The 17,534-nt window shown below is 42.1% G+C and overlaps 2 protein-coding genes across 2 annotated transcripts; one reads left to right on the top strand and one right to left on the bottom strand.

The window, feature by feature from the left end:
• Positions 1-3,241: 3,241 nt before the first annotated feature.
• Positions 3,242-4,291, top strand: N7532_000137 (uncharacterized protein; the record flags this gene model as incomplete). Its single annotated transcript, XM_056612641.1, has 3 exons — positions 3,242-3,832; positions 3,916-4,108; positions 4,152-4,291. The coding sequence occupies 3 exons, from the start codon at positions 3,242-3,244 to the stop codon at positions 4,289-4,291; spliced, it is 924 nt and encodes a 307-aa protein (XP_056479865.1).
• Positions 4,292-6,190: 1,899 nt separating this feature from the next.
• On the bottom strand, positions 6,191-7,571 carry N7532_000136 (uncharacterized protein; the record flags this gene model as incomplete). The annotated part of the gene is made up of 2 exons (XM_056612640.1): positions 6,191-6,981; positions 7,091-7,571. 2 exons carry the CDS (start codon positions 7,569-7,571, stop codon positions 6,191-6,193), a joined length of 1,272 nt encoding a protein of 423 aa, XP_056479864.1.
• Positions 7,572-17,534: the final 9,963 nt, after the last annotated feature.

Here is a 17,534-nt window from a genome sequence, read left to right as displayed (position 1 = left end):
CATAAAGTCTCTTTAAAACCGAGAAACAACCCACATCCAAAGGCTGTAAAAGATGAGAAGCATGCGGAGGCATACAGATTGCGATGATTTGGTGTTCTTCACATATTTGGTCAAATTCAGGTGTTAAATGACTCCCATGACCGTCAAGGACCAGTAAGCAATATTTTCCCACTCTTGTCCCAATATTTGGGATAAAATGATGTTTTAGCCACCATAAACCAATTGTATTGGTAGTCCAACCATTTGGGCTCATAGTTAGACGAGCTCCTTTTTGATTTAAAAGGAGGTAGGGTCGTAAATGCTCTGTTTCCTTTGAAAATGAAGAGTGGAGGGAGAACACTTCCAGAAGCTCTTATACACTCAATCGAAGTCACCCACTCACGATTTCCGGCTTGCAAAAGTGCTCTTTTTCCATGGTATTCCGCTGAAGTGATAATCTTTTGCGTTGCGCCAACACCCATGGCAAAACCAGACTCATCAAAGTTGAAGATATCGTCTGAAGCGATACCCCACTTTTCCATCGTCCTTTGAAGCAAATCAAACCATGGTTTAATAATCCGAGGGTCTTCTGAAAGAGCTCTCTGATAGTCGTATTTGCGTGAAAGTCGAGTAGAGAGATTTGGGTGTCGTTTGACAAAATGAGAAGGCCAATTAATACCAGTGGTACAGGGGCCTTTTTTCCGTGCACTAAGTAGAAGATTGGCCATATCTCGCAACGTAGGCAAAGTAAGAGCTGCACCTCTTGAGTCCATATCGAGTAGCCAGTTTTCTATCGATTGCTCTTCGATTTGAGAGAAAATATGGCCAGATGGCCTCTTTTCAGTAGCAGATTGGCGCCAATTGATCCGGGCCTTCAAAGTTGAGACAGGTATCCCAAATGATCGTGCAGCAGCTGCAGCAGAGGGATATTTACCATCTTGTATAGCTTTTATAGCTAATAAAAGGCGACTCTCCTGCTCTGTCAACTTCTTTTTTTATCAGAGCGTTTGGGGGGGGCATTGTTGTTGTGGTTGAAAAAGATGGATTATTATTGAAGTGGATTTTTGATGGGGTCGCTCGCGCGACCGTGGATCACGTTAGATTCTAGTATGATATTTAATATATAATTTTTATTCCTAATAAATGTTAATATAACTGAATATTTTTCATAGTGGATAAAACCAGATAGGATAATAACATATAAATATTAATTCGTAAGATATTAGTACTATATACTTAGTTGAATAGATTGAATAGACATAATTAATATGTAGATGTCTGCATTCGCTGGTATGCGATCACAAAGCAAGTTGACTGATGCTAAATCATATAACCAGGAATGTGTGGAAGAAGAAGAGTGAGATCAGTCAAAGAGATAGAACTGTCTGATTAACTAGTGATGTAACTAAGTAGTTATATATAGACCGAAAATAGAACAAATAGTGCAAACAAAATATGCAAGTGAAAAGGGGCACGAGCAGGGGTAGTTCGATACATTAAACGCCATGCATCTAATGTGGCTTCAATATATTGGACGCCACCCATAGGAAAGGTTCAGTATTCAGAACTTCGGATGAACTATCGGCCGTCACTCCCAAGGGTAATGACGTGTGATTTCCCGACAAATAATATAGTTGTTTCCTTTCCCCTTTCGAACCCCCCATTTAAGTATTAGACTATAGTGTCATTTTTATCACGATAGTCTATATTTTATTATCATTTCTACTATTATTATAATTATTTAAATTAATTCAATGATTAACTATAAATTATAGATAATCTATTGAAATTTTTAGAATAATGTTTAGAAAGATATCTTAAAATAAACTTAAATACTATTTTTTTACAATTGTTTAATACTTATGCCTTAATCTAATTAATATTGTCTTTGATTATCTAACGTAATTCACTGCCGGCTCGCCCACCTGCCTTATTATAAAAGTTTGAATTGGGAGATCTCAACTAAAACACTGTTATTGATTTGAATATAGCGATTTTTACATAAATTGATCCTGTGCCCAATCTCCCTGCACCTACCTACTACATCTTGGCCAGGCCGTCGTTTCCCGTTGATCTCGCTGAATAGGTACATCGCCCTGCACATACGTCACCTTTAACTAGCTGATTTAGCCGCTGAGCTAGCTAGAGAACTCCTTCAACTGAAAGGCCCCCTTCATGCGGTATTTGCCGATTTGACTGTGTGCGATTCTAGCCTTTCTTCTTATTCGCTATGCGTAGATTAGCATTTTCTTATATTGCGTATTACCACTGCGCACCCTTTAATACTCTGATCTAGTATAATTTTTGATAGGACTGGAGGGCTAATTGACTATTATTACTTTAGTAGTCCCTTAAGCGACGAGGCTTGCTTTTATAGCTAAATAGTAGTTCTAGGTATTTTAGTGTAAATGTTGGAAGTCCTTTGAAAGTAGTTCAACACCTGACTTCTAAGGCAGTGATGTAATCCTGATCGGCTCACTGGGGAATAAGAGAGTTAGCTCGTGTGTAAAGGGGAAAGTACGAAATTTACCCCGCTTTCGCTTATATTGTTTGTCTGCTTGTTTGCTTCTATTTTGGTCTATTTATATGAGATTGATTCCAACGTTAGCTAGTTAGGCAGTTGAAGGTTCTCATCTCTGAATATTAGCTGTTCTCACCCATCTTATCTTTCCACGTCAATCGAGGTCCAGCACATGACTAAGACGAGTCATAGACCCCGATTGCTGACAGTTAATTAGCTAGATCTAACTACCTTGTCGACCACTTAGTAGTGTAGGTGTTTAGAGTGAGATATTGAGCTCTAAAAGCACCTGGTTTAGGTCAATTAGAATGAGACTAGTAGTAGTAAAGCTAATTTAAATAATATGATTCAAAGGCCTCCGCACGCGCCTTAAGGGTAATCTGTGAGGAGATTAAATTTATTAGTATAATCTATATCTAACACGAGCTAGATCGCTCACGAAGCGACTATACGCGCGTTTAAGTATAGCAAAATACCTTATCTATCTAGAAGTTATAGTAGATATAAGGAATACAAAGGTATATAAAGCGATATAATATTATTTTCTGCGCAGATTCGATCGAATTAAGATATAAGATAGCTACTATAGATATTAAGGACTAACCGGCCCCACGTAATTTTTACCAAAATTACTGGACCCTCGCAAGCGAGGGTCCGACACCCAAACAAAAAATGACACCCACAATATAAATCTCTTCAAAAAGCTACACTTCCACTTCGGCATCCTCCCACACCACCAACATGCCTCGTACAAACAAAGAAATTGAGGAACTGATTGAAAAAGCGCTGGAAAAACTACATACCCAATCTCGGCCAAATATCTCGAAAGTTGCGCGTGAATTTGATGTACCCTATCAACGGCTCCGTAGCCGCTATCGGGGCAAAAAATCACTATTTGAACGTGAACCTAATGGTCGGAAGCTTGATCCTGCCCAAGAGAAAGCTTTATGTGGCTGGATAGACTATAATGATAGTCTAGGAGTACCAGTTAAGCGTACACAAATTGTGGCAGCTGCAACTTCAATTTTGAAACTGGCAAACCCATCCTCACCACCACTGAGTGAAAAATGGCTCAAACGCTTCCTACAACGACATCCTAAATACAATATCCGACGTCGAAAAAGCCTTGATATTGAACGTCTTCATGCACATGACAAATCATTGATTCAGGAGTGGTTTCAAAGGTTTCAAAATGCATTTGATCTATATGGTGTTCAACCTGAAGATTTATATGATTTTGATGAAACAGGCTTCCAAATTGGTATTGGAAAAGACCAATGGATCATTACACGTGAACCTAGGCGAAAAATTGTTTCTGGAAATCCTAATATTGTGTGTGATAATCTGGTGGATTATAATCATCCTGAAGTGCCAGAATCCCCCTCAACCAATTCATCCAATTCAACAAATATCAGCACACCAAAACAATTCAACGATTTCAGAGACTTGAGAGCAGGCTTTTGACGTTGAACAAGGATATTTCTCATTATGAAAATATTGTCAAAAAGCTCTCAAAGGGGGCACAATCATGTGCATATCAGCTAGAGGAGGCACACCGAGAGATTGAGACATCAAAAGCTGCAACTGCTGCACGCCATGCACGTTATGGTGTATCAAGAACAGGTTTTATCAAGAGGCATTATTTCTTCAGCGAATGTGGCAAAAATGAAGCAGGATAAACAAAAGCTGACTGATTTGGAGGCAATTGATAAACTGCGGCCCCAGTGGAAGAAGGTTATGATTGAACTAAAACGGCACTGTAGGCAGTCAGGACGCCGTTTGAAGCGCTGAATTTTTTTTTTATTGTTCGTCCTATGAATACACATAGTGAGACCTCAATTACTAGTAATTCTAATGTAAATGTGGGTAATTTGGGTGTCAAAGTCGGATGCTGTGATAATTTATATTGTGGGGGTCGTTTTTTGTTTGGATGTCGGACCCTCGCTTGCGAGGGTCCAGTAATTTTGGTAAAAATTACGTGGGGCCGGTTATTTATCCTTCTTATTGATTACGCGTTCAACAGTAATAAACCACTGTCGTAGCGATTTCGGATCTTTAATTTAGGGCACGTTGATAATCGTACTGTCTCAAGAAGCGTGTACGAAGCGCAACTCGACGTTCGATAAAGGTTAATACCTAATTAATGCTGACAGTTAATAGCGAGATTAATCCATGCGCTCCTAGGAGAATATTAGCTATTGCAGGCACAGTAGAGGCCCCAGGGGCTACTCTGCGCGAATCTATAGAGAATATTTATTCAACTAGCGACTCCTCTTCTAAATAGTACTTTATGACCGTTTAGGCGTATATCCATGCAGCATATTACACCCTCCGCGCGATCGCGTAGGGTTGACTGAGGAACGTTAAATTGCTTGGTAGCTATATAAACAGATTTGATTTGACCTTTTTAGATAGCCTAGAGGGCTAATAGGATCCTGCGCTCTTAGTCGATTTTCGACGAGATTCAGTGCGTTTTAGTGGCATAGTAGGTGGTTGAAGAAGACATGTAGGTAGGAAGCGCGTATTTAGAGTGAGTGGGCGGGCTGGCCGTGAATTACGTTATAATATAATACAATCGTACGTCTATTCGTAAATGTACAAATATAGATAGTCTTGTCGTAGATTTAACCTAAAAAGGTGGAAGAAAGTATCCGATTATTATTATTATTTATGCTCTTGATTATCAAGTTGATCTTAAATTTACTATGACATTTCAATTACTTGTTCTAGGTTCTTTCCAATTATATTACAATATATCAGTTTTTATACTAAGAGACTTACTCTGTTATTTATATATATCAATATACCTAAATTAATATATCACTTTTGATATCTAAAGAAATATATAATTATTTAATTAAAAAATAATCCTAATGATATTCCCCTAATAATTAAATATTGGTTTTTTAAAGTTTTAATTAAATTATATCTTCAATAATATTATATCGTTCATTATATAGATAAGAAGAGAGTTATCTAAGATGTTAAAGATAACATGTCAACATCCAGTCATGTGCTGGACCGAGGATACTTTTTAAGGTTGAGACAAATCACATGACTATTCACTCGAGGACGGGCTCTGTCTCGAAGGGTCGTGTTGCGGGTTCAGATTCACTTAGAATTCGCCTGATCATCTAGCTATGATCAGGAACAGTCTTAAATACATAAATAAAGATGTAAACACAACAAACAGAAGTAACGTATGCGGTAAGCAAACAAGCGGTGTAAAGCGGGGTGACTGATATATCTCATTCATCTGCGCGATGCTCCTCGGATGAACACGCACTCAATTATCAACAAGTTATAAAAACTTTCAACATTCAATTTCTAATCTATTTCATATCCAAGATCTCTCTATACTATATTAATGTTTAAATTATTAACAGAGATTAATAAAGAAAATCTATGATCATTACATATAGATAGACTGCGGCAGTATCCGCAATATCCATTGGATATCCGCAATCCATATCCAAATGTTGCGGATATGGTCAGTCTTCCCATATCCGCGTGTGGATTGCGGATATCCAATGGATATCAATCAAGGCAATAATGCCAAGCCTCGTGACTTTATTCGGTCTGCATTATTATGCTGTCATCTCTTGTGGTTTTCAGGTAATAGCACTGTAATTCATTAATCTTAAAAAATGTAGTATATTCTCAAAAAATCAATAAAATTTATTTATACTATTATACATCAAGTTGAAACCCATCTGGTAATCTTGGTTGCTTCCGAATCCGCCCTGGCCGTGCCTGGGTGCCCTGATGTACTGGCATCTCTGGAAGGTCGTCATCCTCATTATCGAGGACATCAGATGATCTTTTTTGTGACTGTTTGCCTTTTCCCTGTCCCCATCGTTCAACAGTCCTATCATCTGAAATCTCATCACAGCCCTCCACCTGCTGTGTATCCTCAATCCCAGGCTCTTGATCCTCTTCCTCATTATCACTGATCGGCTCTAGGGTTTCAAGCTGAGGCATTGATTTCCAAGTTTGATCCAATAGCGCAGCCTCCCCATTAGAAAGATGCTCTTTAAGAACACTGAGCTCATCTTGCCTGACATCAAAGTTGGTTGCGAACTGATGAAGCATTAGTTCCCGGATTGTGTCTGGCTTTAACTGACCGCGGCGATAGTGGTAGATATCACGGGCACAATTGAACAATCGCTCCACACCAGCACCACTGGCAGGGATAGAGAGAATATCCCGTGCCATCCTTGCAAGGATAGGGAATTCATTCTCATGGTCCTTCCAGAAAACTCGGGGCTTCTGTCTCTCAATCCCCCGGGCAAGATATCTTGCGATCTCATCATCTTCAGGCTTTGTGAGCTCCTCGGGTAGCTGGCTCTGGGAAGCACAGGCAGCATCAAGATCACAGTCATTATTATCATCAACAGCCTCACTAAATATATCATCCAATGCTGTAGGATCTGAGTTATGGTGAAGTAGCTCTTTGTATCGATTGAACTCTCGTTTCAGAACTGTTGTGATATGTCGTATCGTTAGGAATTGATTCCGTTAGGATACGACATATCACAACAAGAACTTCATGATAATGTTGCACATAGTCAATTTCGCCTTGCCAATCACTTGATGAAAAGTATCGGAGTTTCTTTGATGGGCAAAGGATTGTTGCAAGAGCATAGATATCACCGTAAGGTTCATGATCAGTGGCAGTATAATACTTCGAGAGCTTCTTTTTTGCAGTCTGGAGAGCCTGGAGCATGCGCTTCTTCCAAACAACCCCTTTATTCTTGAGCTTGGCCTCGGCATCATCAAGGTGCGAGAATGGCTTGTTGTAAATACCATAGATATTATGGGCAGTAATATCTTTACTCTTTGATAACATGCTGGTAAAGTCGAAAAAGGGCTTTGTGAGAAGAAGAAGATATTCAACCCGTCGCCACTCTTCTTGATCAAGCCTGAAATAGAGATACTGATGATCTGCACAATACTGGTCATAGAAAGGCTGTAGGGTTTTGGCACGATTGAGCATCAGGAAGGTAGAGTTCCACCTAGTTTGGACGTCTTGGATAGGGATTAAGGCCGGCTCTTTGGTTTGCAGAGCCATGAATGCCTCCCGGCTTTGTGGACTTGCGTTAATAAAGACTGCAAGACCCCGTATATTTGTTATTTGAATTAGAACAGATCTATAAATATAAGAGTAGGATAGACTTACCTTTTTTAATGTCTCTGTGATATGAACTCGGTTGGAGCCATGCCTTTTGGTCTGAAATGAATGGGTTTTGTCATCAGACCATTCCAACTAAATCTCTTTGTTGGGCGGTGTTGCTTTCAATTTCCCAAGGAGCTCATTCAAGCTGAGCTGGATCACATGCGCAATACATGGAACTCGGAAGACCATGATATCCGACCGATATTGTGACTGAAGGGTATCTTGGATATTCATCATCAAGGTATTTTTATTTGTTGCATTATCAGTGGTCACTGATAATACCCGGTCAGATATTTCATGATCAGCCAGTAGTTGAGTAACAGTCTTGCTGAGGTTTTCACCAGTATGAGATCCATGAAGAGGCTCAAATCCAAGGAGGACTTCACAGTAATTCCAATCTTGATCGAGAAAGTAACCAGTAATAGCCATAAATGCCTGCTGAAATGGAGATGTCCAGCAATAAAGAGCTATTGACAAATTACTTCCGGTCGGAAGTCTTCCAATGACCTCCTTCTGGTTGTTTTGGACTGTCAATTCAAGGCAACGTCGGATACTTCGCGCAGGTGGAATTGTGATCTTGGTTGTGGCTTGCTGAATAACCTCGACTAGTTCATGAAACTGGGTATGCTCGATTATTCGGAAAGGGAGATGAGCAGTGGAGATAAAGTTCAGAATAGCTCTTGAGAGGCGTTCTTGGGAGAATGTATGGCTCTGTTGAAACCTGGGCTTTAAGATAATATTTAGATTAGTATTAGTGGTAAGAATCAAGATCATAAGAGTCAATAGTATACCATCTGCTTGATAAGCTGATCAATCCCGGGATTAGGGCTTCGGACACAGGAGCCAGTCTTAATATGCGCAGTCATTGGCGATGATCCTGCACGGCGGAATCTTGGATGACCAAGAGTACAGAGACATGATTTGCACATCACCTTTGGCTTTCCAGTCTTCTCATTTGCAACTTGCTGGAAACTCTCTCAAGCTTTCGATTGGGTTTTTGTCTCCCAACGAATACTCTCTTATATCAGGCTTCGATCCAAACTCAGTAGTAAGCCACCAGTTTACAAACTTCTTTCGGGATTCCTCCATATGGCTGCTGCTAGAATCAACAGGGTAGAGGACCCAATGTTGTTGAAGAGGAAGGCCAACACGGGTGAGGGAGGAAGGTGGGGTCAAGGTTGAAGGTGCAGTTGGAGTTAGATATTGAGATGCAGATATTGATATTATTTCGCTGCCAATAAAATCAGAAATATCGTCACGGTAAAGTCGATCCGAATTCAGACCTAAGTCTGAATCAGTATAGGAGCAGAAGGATTGAGACATTTGTTGTTGGAACATATCTCAATAGTCTATACGTTGTCTGTTGAAGCAGAGATTGGGAGAGACCTGGAGGAAAGTGTTGAGATATGTGATTGTCTGATTGAATCTTATTGATTGACTTGAGGAGTGATCTATTACAGGGGCCAGATGCCTCATATATCCGTTCCCAATCCCTGCAATAAGGTTCAGCCACCGTGATACTCAACACTCCCACTCGATGGCAACCACCGTCAAGAGTGCCAGCGACTATCCATCACGGTTGCGGAGGGCCCCGTTAAAACCTTCAAAAACCCCTTTAAAGGAAAAGAAGGAAAGGGTACCCATGAGACCTAGTTTCTGGCCGAGATCCGTCGATCGGGAGGTGTCACTCGATGCCAAGCCCTCTCCGAAACCATTCAAATCGTTCTCGCGCAAGAGGCTTCGTGAACCCATCAGCAATTTGCTCAGTAGTTGTAATGTATTTCAGCTCCACTGTTCCAAGGTCTTGGACCTCCCCTTGCCACTTGCGTTGGATTTCCATGTGCTTCGTGCGGGAATGATATTGCGGGTTCGAGGACAGGGCGATGGCTCCTTGGTTGTCACCATAGATAATCGTTGCGGCTTTTCCTTGGCTCATGTTCAACTCATTGAGGAGTCTTCTCAACCAGATTGCTTCTTTGGTTGCTTGTGTCTGGCCAAGAAATTCAGCTTCACAGGTCGAGAGGGCAACGACACTTTGACGCTTTGATTGCCAACTGATTGCTCCACTCCCGAGGTTGAAGAGATATCCAGCTGTTGACCGTCTGGTGTCGCGGCATCCACCCCAGTCTGCGTCTGTAAAGCCTTTCAGCATCTGGTGATGACCCTTGTACGTGAGCCTGAGGTTTTTCGTGCCGTTGAGATATCGCAGGATGCGTCGAGCGAGTTTCATGTGTTGTGGTCCAGGATTTGCTAGATACCTACTCGCCACCCGGCGGCGACCAGCAACAAGACGACGCTCAACAAGGTCTAGTTTCCTGCGAGTCATCGTCACTCGATTGAGACGACGCTGGTGTCTGCGAGTCTTCGTCACTCGACTGGGTTAGCACTCGTGAGTTATCGTTACTCGATCGAGGCAGTATGTGCGAGATATCTTTCCTCGACTTAGGTAGGGCTCGCTCTGGCGGTGCCATCGACAATTGGCGCCCAGAGGCGGGCACGGATGCTTGCCGTATGCCTACCGACGGTTGGTTTAATAGTCCCACCGTCTCACTCCCCCTGCGGCAGCAGCCATTGCCTCAGGTGAGCCGTCTCGTCTGGCTCCCACATCTTCTATAGTCTGTGTGGAAGGAGCTGTAAGGACTTCGTGAAATTCAGCATTTGGGGTCCCAACGATTCTTCCGTCTTCCAGCAGGATACGGTAGTTGGTATTTCCCTCATAGCCTAGCAGAATGCATGGCCTGGTTCTTGGCTCTGTGAGCTTCTTCCTCTGCTTGGGTGGGATCAAGTATTCCCCTTTGGATCCGATCACTCTGAGTCGTGATAGGTCCGGCTTGTCGCCATACCAAGCTTGATACGGAGTCATGTTGATCTTTGATGACGGCGACCGGTTGGAGAGGAATGCTGCGGTTCGAGCAATTTCTGGCCAGAATTTTGGTGGTAGTCTCGCATGTGCTAGTGTGGGCCCAACCCGATCATAAATTGTCTTATGGGCTCTCTCTGCAACCCCATTCTGCTGGTGCTGATCAACGCCTGTGACCTCGGCATGGATTGCCCGTGTGAACAGTATGAACTTCATCTCTTCTCCCACTTGCTCAGGGATTCGGTCGAGGCGTATTCGTCTACATTTTCGTTCAGGGCGTTCGTTATGATCAAGAAAGAACCGAAGTGATTCCACAACAAATTCTTGTCGTCGTGGTATAGGGATAACCTCAAACCACCCCGTGAAGTCGTCGACGATGGTGAGCCAATAGCGACTGCCATCAAGACCCTCGTCAAATGGTCCTGCGACGTCAATGTGAAGTAATTCCATGGCATATTCCCCTCTTCTGCTCCGCCCTGACCGGTTGTGGGGCCTTTCAATCATTCGTCCCTGGAGGCATGGGTTGCATGGCTGACGTGGTTCCATATCCCGGATGCCGTGCGCCTGCTTCTTAAGCCGCTGTAGGTTCCCATCGCTCAAGTGAGCTAGCCGGCTATGCCAAAGAGTCATTTGTGGACTGACATGGTAGGAGGGAAAGGTGAGATTCGTCCATAAATTGAGTGCGTAGACCCCATGATACTGGCTGGCAGTGTATAGATTCTTTCCACTTGACTTGTTGCGAATACTAGCACTTCGACTTGAGAATTCGACTTTTGCTCCTCGTTTGAGAAGCTGGAGCACCGATACGAGGTTTGCGTGTGAAGATGGGACGTAAAGGACATTATCAAGCACAAGCCATTTTCTTCTGCCTCGTACATTGCATAGAACATTGATTGTTCCCACTCCTGAGGGAGTCGTGGAGGTATCGACGCTTCTCAGCGGTGGTCCATGGTACTTGTCCATCTGTACGAATCTCGAGACGTTATTGCAGACGTGTTGAGCGCATCCACTATCGACGATCCACGCGTCACGGATCGACAAGGTTTTTGTAGCCATCATTGTTGGTATGTGGTCGAAGAAGGCGAAATTACCTTCAACGTCCCTTCCGAATGCTTTATTAACATCTTCTCCGGAGGTTTTTGTCGCCATGAAGGTGGGCTTCTTTGGATCCTTCGGGCCACCGACATCATCATCATCATCGTCGTCATCCGAGGGCCGACGCTTCAACGGCTTGCGTGCGCCTGTATGTGGATTGCCTGGCTTTGACTTGTGGTTCTTTCCGTCTTTCTTCTGATCTCTCGGTCTGGGGTTCTTGCTGAAGCACTCAGAGTCCACGTGGTAGGGTTTTCGGCAGAAGGAGCAATATGGGACGTTATCGATCTCGATTCGACATGTCGTTCCGTCAGATGCTGGTATAACTTTCTTGTCACCTGGCCCTCGGATTATAGCGAGAGCAGGAAGCGCTTGCGCCTCGGTTGGTTGTTTGCTCAATTGTCCCTTCCTATGTTCTTCCTCAATTGCCTTGTTCTCGATGTAGTCGAACGTGGGCGCCGCTTTCGTGATGTTACCATTGGCATCTCTTTCATTAACAAGGTCCATTTGCCGAAATATATGATCACGGAAACTTTCATACTCATGGCCTAATGCGTGCATGAAGAAGAATGTTCGCTCAATCTCCGAGGTCACACAGTCAGGGTCAAGGAGAAGTTTCTCAGCATGGATCTTCCTGATCTCGGCTCCGAGGGCTTGAGCGCTTCCGCATTTCTCTCTTGTGAGTGACATGTACCGTCGCTGGAGGTTAACGTATGTGCCAGTGCCTTCTGGTTTGAAGTTGTCTTTAACCGCCTTTAAAAGTGCGTGGACTCGAGAGATCTCAAAGGCGTTGATCCTTTGTGCCGCATTGTAGGTCAGCTTTGCCGTGATCATCGCAGAGTAGAATTTTTGGCGATGAGTCCATTGCCGTGCTTCTTCTTCTTCTATCGGTGGAGTCGTTTCATCATCGGCGACGGCAGATATCCGAATGAACTCATTGACCTTCTGATTCCACTTAAACCAGTCACTGGCATTATCCAGTGTTGGGATGCCATTGTAGAATGTATTCAATCCAAATTGCTCAAATTTCGCGATGTCAGTCATGGTATAGATGGACGCTCCTCTGAGCTGAAGAATTCTGCGCTGGAGATGTCGTCGGATAAACTAGAAATATCCGAGGAACCACGATCTGATGAGTTGAGGGAACGCGTTTCTAAGCCAAAGAGCTCTAGGCTTGATGCGACACTAGGCGGGCTCGAGACGACGGAAGGGCTACGGTCCGATGAGTCTGGCGTAGGTGTGTGGGACAACGGGACGTAGTCTCTGTCCGGCAGCCCGTGCAGGTTCAGGTGGTACCTGTACGACTTGGAGAAGTGAGGGAAACGGCGCCGGTCAACTAGATATCGCGGTTTCCTTTGTGGGAAGGTTGTACGTCTGTTTGGCCGAAGGTTGTAGCGATGTGCATTGCTGCTTTGGGCTACAGGTTCGTCTCCAGCGAAGGTAAGATCGAGGTCTCAGTGCTGCCTTTCGCCTGGGAGAATGGACAAGAAATAGGATGATGAGGATAACTTGGTTCCTGTTCAAGGCCAGGACGCGTAGATTGAGCGTTGGGGTCACTGCGAGAGTCTCTTGTAGTATTGCGAGGGGTGGTGATTGGAGCAGCGCCCTTTGATGCTTGGCGTACGCGGTCTTCAGTGGATAGGCGCCAGTAGGCTCCTAAGAGTGCGCTTGGCGAAAGCGAAGGGAAATATGACTTCTGGATTTGTTTGAAGCCCCAGCGATGAAGATATCGAAGGTGCGAAAGAAGATTCAGCTCCTCGTTGGTCCACTTGTGTCTGCTTTGTCGTTTAGTGCTTCTCCTTGGAGGTTGAGATGACCCTTTTTGAGATCGAGACGGTAACCGCGAGGAAGCAGATCTTGAGCTCGCTGCAGAAGGTGACATTGTTTCATCTGCTCTTATGTTTGTGCAATAAGGTTGCGTCGACAGCCACTAAATGAGGGGTTCAATTCCCTTCCATCTTGGTGTTGTTTCACTTGACGAATCACAGAGGGCGTCACTGTGATATCTTGTGACGATGTGATATCTGCGATAGTGATAGTGTGATAGTGTGATGATGGTGTGATGCCTGGGATTCTCTAGTAGAGGAAAGTCCATCCACTTCATCTCATCCAGAGAGTTTGAACTCTTGATTTCGATACTCTTTCACCATGTTACTGAATCAATGTGGTCAGATCCTTGAATTGATCAAGTTTTCACTTAATGGGGAAGCTTAGCTGTAGATGGCTGTCAAAAGGCTGTCGGTTTGAATTTCTGCTGCCTAATTGCGCCCAAGGTTGCGCCACCCGGGCTCATAACCTGTTGAGATATGTGATTGTCTGATTGAATCTTATTGATTGACTTGAGGAGTGATCTATTACAGGGGCCAGATGCCTCATATATCCGTTCCCAATCCCTGCAATAAGGTTCAGCCACCGTGATACTCAACAGAAAGCTTGTATACATGGGGCTGGAGAAGAATTTCAGGGGTGTCACAGACAGAGCACAAACTCACGACTTGAATATGTGTTTGTGGTTAGTGTCCTGATGATTGCCCAATGCTAGATAAACTACTAGTGCGGATATTCTGCGGATATCCCATGGATACTGCGGATAATTTGCGGATATCCGTTGGATATCCGCAGGAGCGGAAGCCATATCGCTTAAGTCCCGAGAGTCAAGACTTCCGACTGTGGTTTCTCTAGGTTTTTATAAGCAAATATTTTTTAAAAATTAGTTAGAAAATATTGTAGACCTCGATGAATAATATGGTTTTAAAATTGAACCCGATAGATAATGGCATTATGCTTTTGTTTAAGTATTTTTCGTTTAACAAAAAGATGGACAGGAGGTATATAGGAAAACACCTGTGAAATATATAATCACTCCGTAACTTACAAAAAAAAAAAACCAAACTTTGTTTTTAGCCCCAGTACAAGTAATCACTAAATTCAAAGCGACAAAACATAAGAAACTTTCTATCAATTAATAGATACAAGATCATTTCTTAAAATTCCATTAAGCGATGGGATGAGCTGGGTTGTTGTTATGGTTAAGCAAATACTTCTTTCACCTAAGCGAGAATATTTTATGCTATCCAAACGCCATGTGACTATCTCTTTTCAGATAATTCAGCGAATTGTATGCTAGTGCGGATATCTTGCGGATATCCTCAACTTGGATATGGATATGAAGTGATATCCAATATCCGCAGCATTGCGGATATGGTATTGATCTAATATCCAATGGAGCGGATATGCCGCAGTCTACACATAGATAATGTTGGAAGTCAAAGCAGTTTGACACCTGACTTCCCAAGGCTGTGATGTAATTCTGATCGGCTCACTGGGACTTAAAAACTCAGAAGAGAGTCATCATGTGCATAAAATGAAAATACAAGCTTTACCACGCTTCTTGCTTACTGTGTTTGTCTGCTTGTTTGCTTTTATTTTAGTCTATCTATACAAGATTGATTCCAAAGTTAGTTAGTTAGGCAGATATTCAGTCAGACCCTGAGAGACAGTTTCTCTCAATCTCATCATCTGTTCTCGCCCATCTTATCTTTCCACGTCATTAGGGTCCAGCACATGACTCGCTTTGTCATAGACCCCGAATGCTGACAGATAATTAGCATTTAATCTCAAAATAATTGTAACTAAGAAATATTATTAACAATTAAGTAGAAATTATGAATTAGTTTAATATACAATAATTCTGTTGGTATTCGGGGTCTACGACAAAGCGAGTCATGTGCTGAACCCTAAATGGGATAAAAGAAAGATGATGAGAACAGATAGATTGAGAGAAAACTGTATCAGAAAGAATCTGTCTATCTAACTAACTAATATGGGATCATTCTCGTATAAATAGACCGAAATAGAAACAAACAGGATAAACATGGTGAATAAAAAAGAGGGGTCAAGCGGGGTAAATCACTCATAAGAATAGAGAAATTCGCCTTTCTTCTCATCCGGGGGGCCGACCCTCCGATGAATCTAGAGTCTTGTCCAACTGATCAGGTGAATATGACCGCATCCTTAACATGTTAACTTCTAACAAATATTATGTATAATAAGATCTTTTTAAAACATATCACGTTTTTAAAATCAAAATATAGTTTAATATAATTTTAACTAAACTATGGTTCTACTCATTAATAAAGACTAAAAACTTTTTTAAACAACTATTGTCGGGCAATCACACGTGATTACCCTTGGGAGTGACGGCCGATAGTTCATCCGAAATTCTGTATATTGAAGCCACCTTAGATGCATGGCGTTTAATGTATCGAACTACCCCTGCTCGTGCCCCTTTTCACTTGCATATTTTGTTTGCACTATTTGTTCTATTTCGGTCATATATATCTACTTAGTTACATCATTACTTAAACAGACAGTTCTATCTCTTTGACTGATCTCACTCTTCTTCCACACATTCCTGGTTATATGATTTAGCATCAGCCAACTTGCTTTGTCATCGCATACCAGCGAATGCTGACAACTATTTATACAGCTAACTGCCTAAAATATATTAATAATAAGTTAAGATTTCTCTAGTATTAGAAACCACGAAAGAAATCTTAAAGAGTTAATATTAATTCTTACATTGAATTTAATTTAATATACCAACGTCTTTCAAGATAACCTTCAAAAGAATAGATTTTGCTAATTTTTCTTATAATTCAAACAATTTATTGCTGCTTTGTATTTCTGTCATTTATTATCAAATGAATTATCTATAATTATATCTCAGCATAATCATCTAAATTTGATCCCTTTTACTATTCTACATTTGGCATTCACAATCTTATAAATAGGAATTTATGAGTATAATTTCTATAATTGTATAATTCCTAAAATAAATATTATATTAATCATTTAAGTAGTACATAATTCAAAAATTATCTACTACTTAAATGATATTTAAATAGGTAAGAGAAATACAAAAAAGTAATTAAAAGACCTTAATAATATATTATATTAGTATTTATAAATTAGACACTAAGATTTTATAAACTATAATTATAGAATTTACTCTAGTCTTGGCAAGAAGCGGCTAACTAAAGGGGCAAAATACCACTAGCCCTCGAGGATATTAAAAAGTGTCAAATCAAATCTCTGCGCATAGCGGTGAAGCTATACGATACACCGTTCTCTATGCTATAGGACCGCGCTGTAGGTGTATCCTCACACATGGATATACACCACTATCAGCCAAAATTCACTCAGCTCAAAGAGGATTTGCTTAACGTAATCGGTAAGCGAGCCGCGCATGTAAGCCAGTCGCGCACCCACCCCAAAACGCGTCTATGAATTAGCACTTAATTCATTCAACCACCCACCATGCCACCAATTCGTGCCAGAGGCTCTACAAATTCAACAGAGCAAGAGGGTACGATATTATTAGCCATCCAGGCTATTAAAAATCAAGAAATATCCTCCGTTCGCAAAGCTGCGCGCATTTATAATGTGCCTGAAACTACACTTCGCGATCGTCGTCACGGCACCACAAATCGCGCGATTTCTCGCGCAAATTCGCATAAATTAACAGAAATCGAAGAGGAATCACTTCAAAAATGGATACTCTCTTTAGATGATCGCGGAGCAGCGCCCCGGCCATCTACTGTACGCGAAACTGCGAATCTTCTTCTCGCGGCCCGCGGAACTACACCAGTTCAAACCGTCGGAGAAAAATGGGTTTATAACTTCGTAAAACGACACCCAAGCCTATCATCCCGATTCTCAAGACGTTATAATTACGAACGTGCGAAGTGCGAAGATCCAAGAATCATTAGGGAGTGGTTTGATCTTGTTCAAAAAACCATTCTTCAATACGGCATCGATCCCGACGATATTTATAACTTCGATGAGACTGGTTTCGCGATGGGATTAACAGCGACCGCGAAGGTTATCTCGAGGGCTGAATACTA

Source organism: Penicillium argentinense (assembly GCF_028826775.1).
Source record: "Penicillium argentinense strain IBT 30761 chromosome Unknown utg000001l_segment0_segment0, whole genome shotgun sequence".
In the NCBI taxonomy this organism is placed as follows: domain Eukaryota; kingdom Fungi; phylum Ascomycota; class Eurotiomycetes; order Eurotiales; family Aspergillaceae; genus Penicillium; species Penicillium argentinense.
This window is presented reverse-complemented; position numbering and strand designations above follow the sequence as displayed.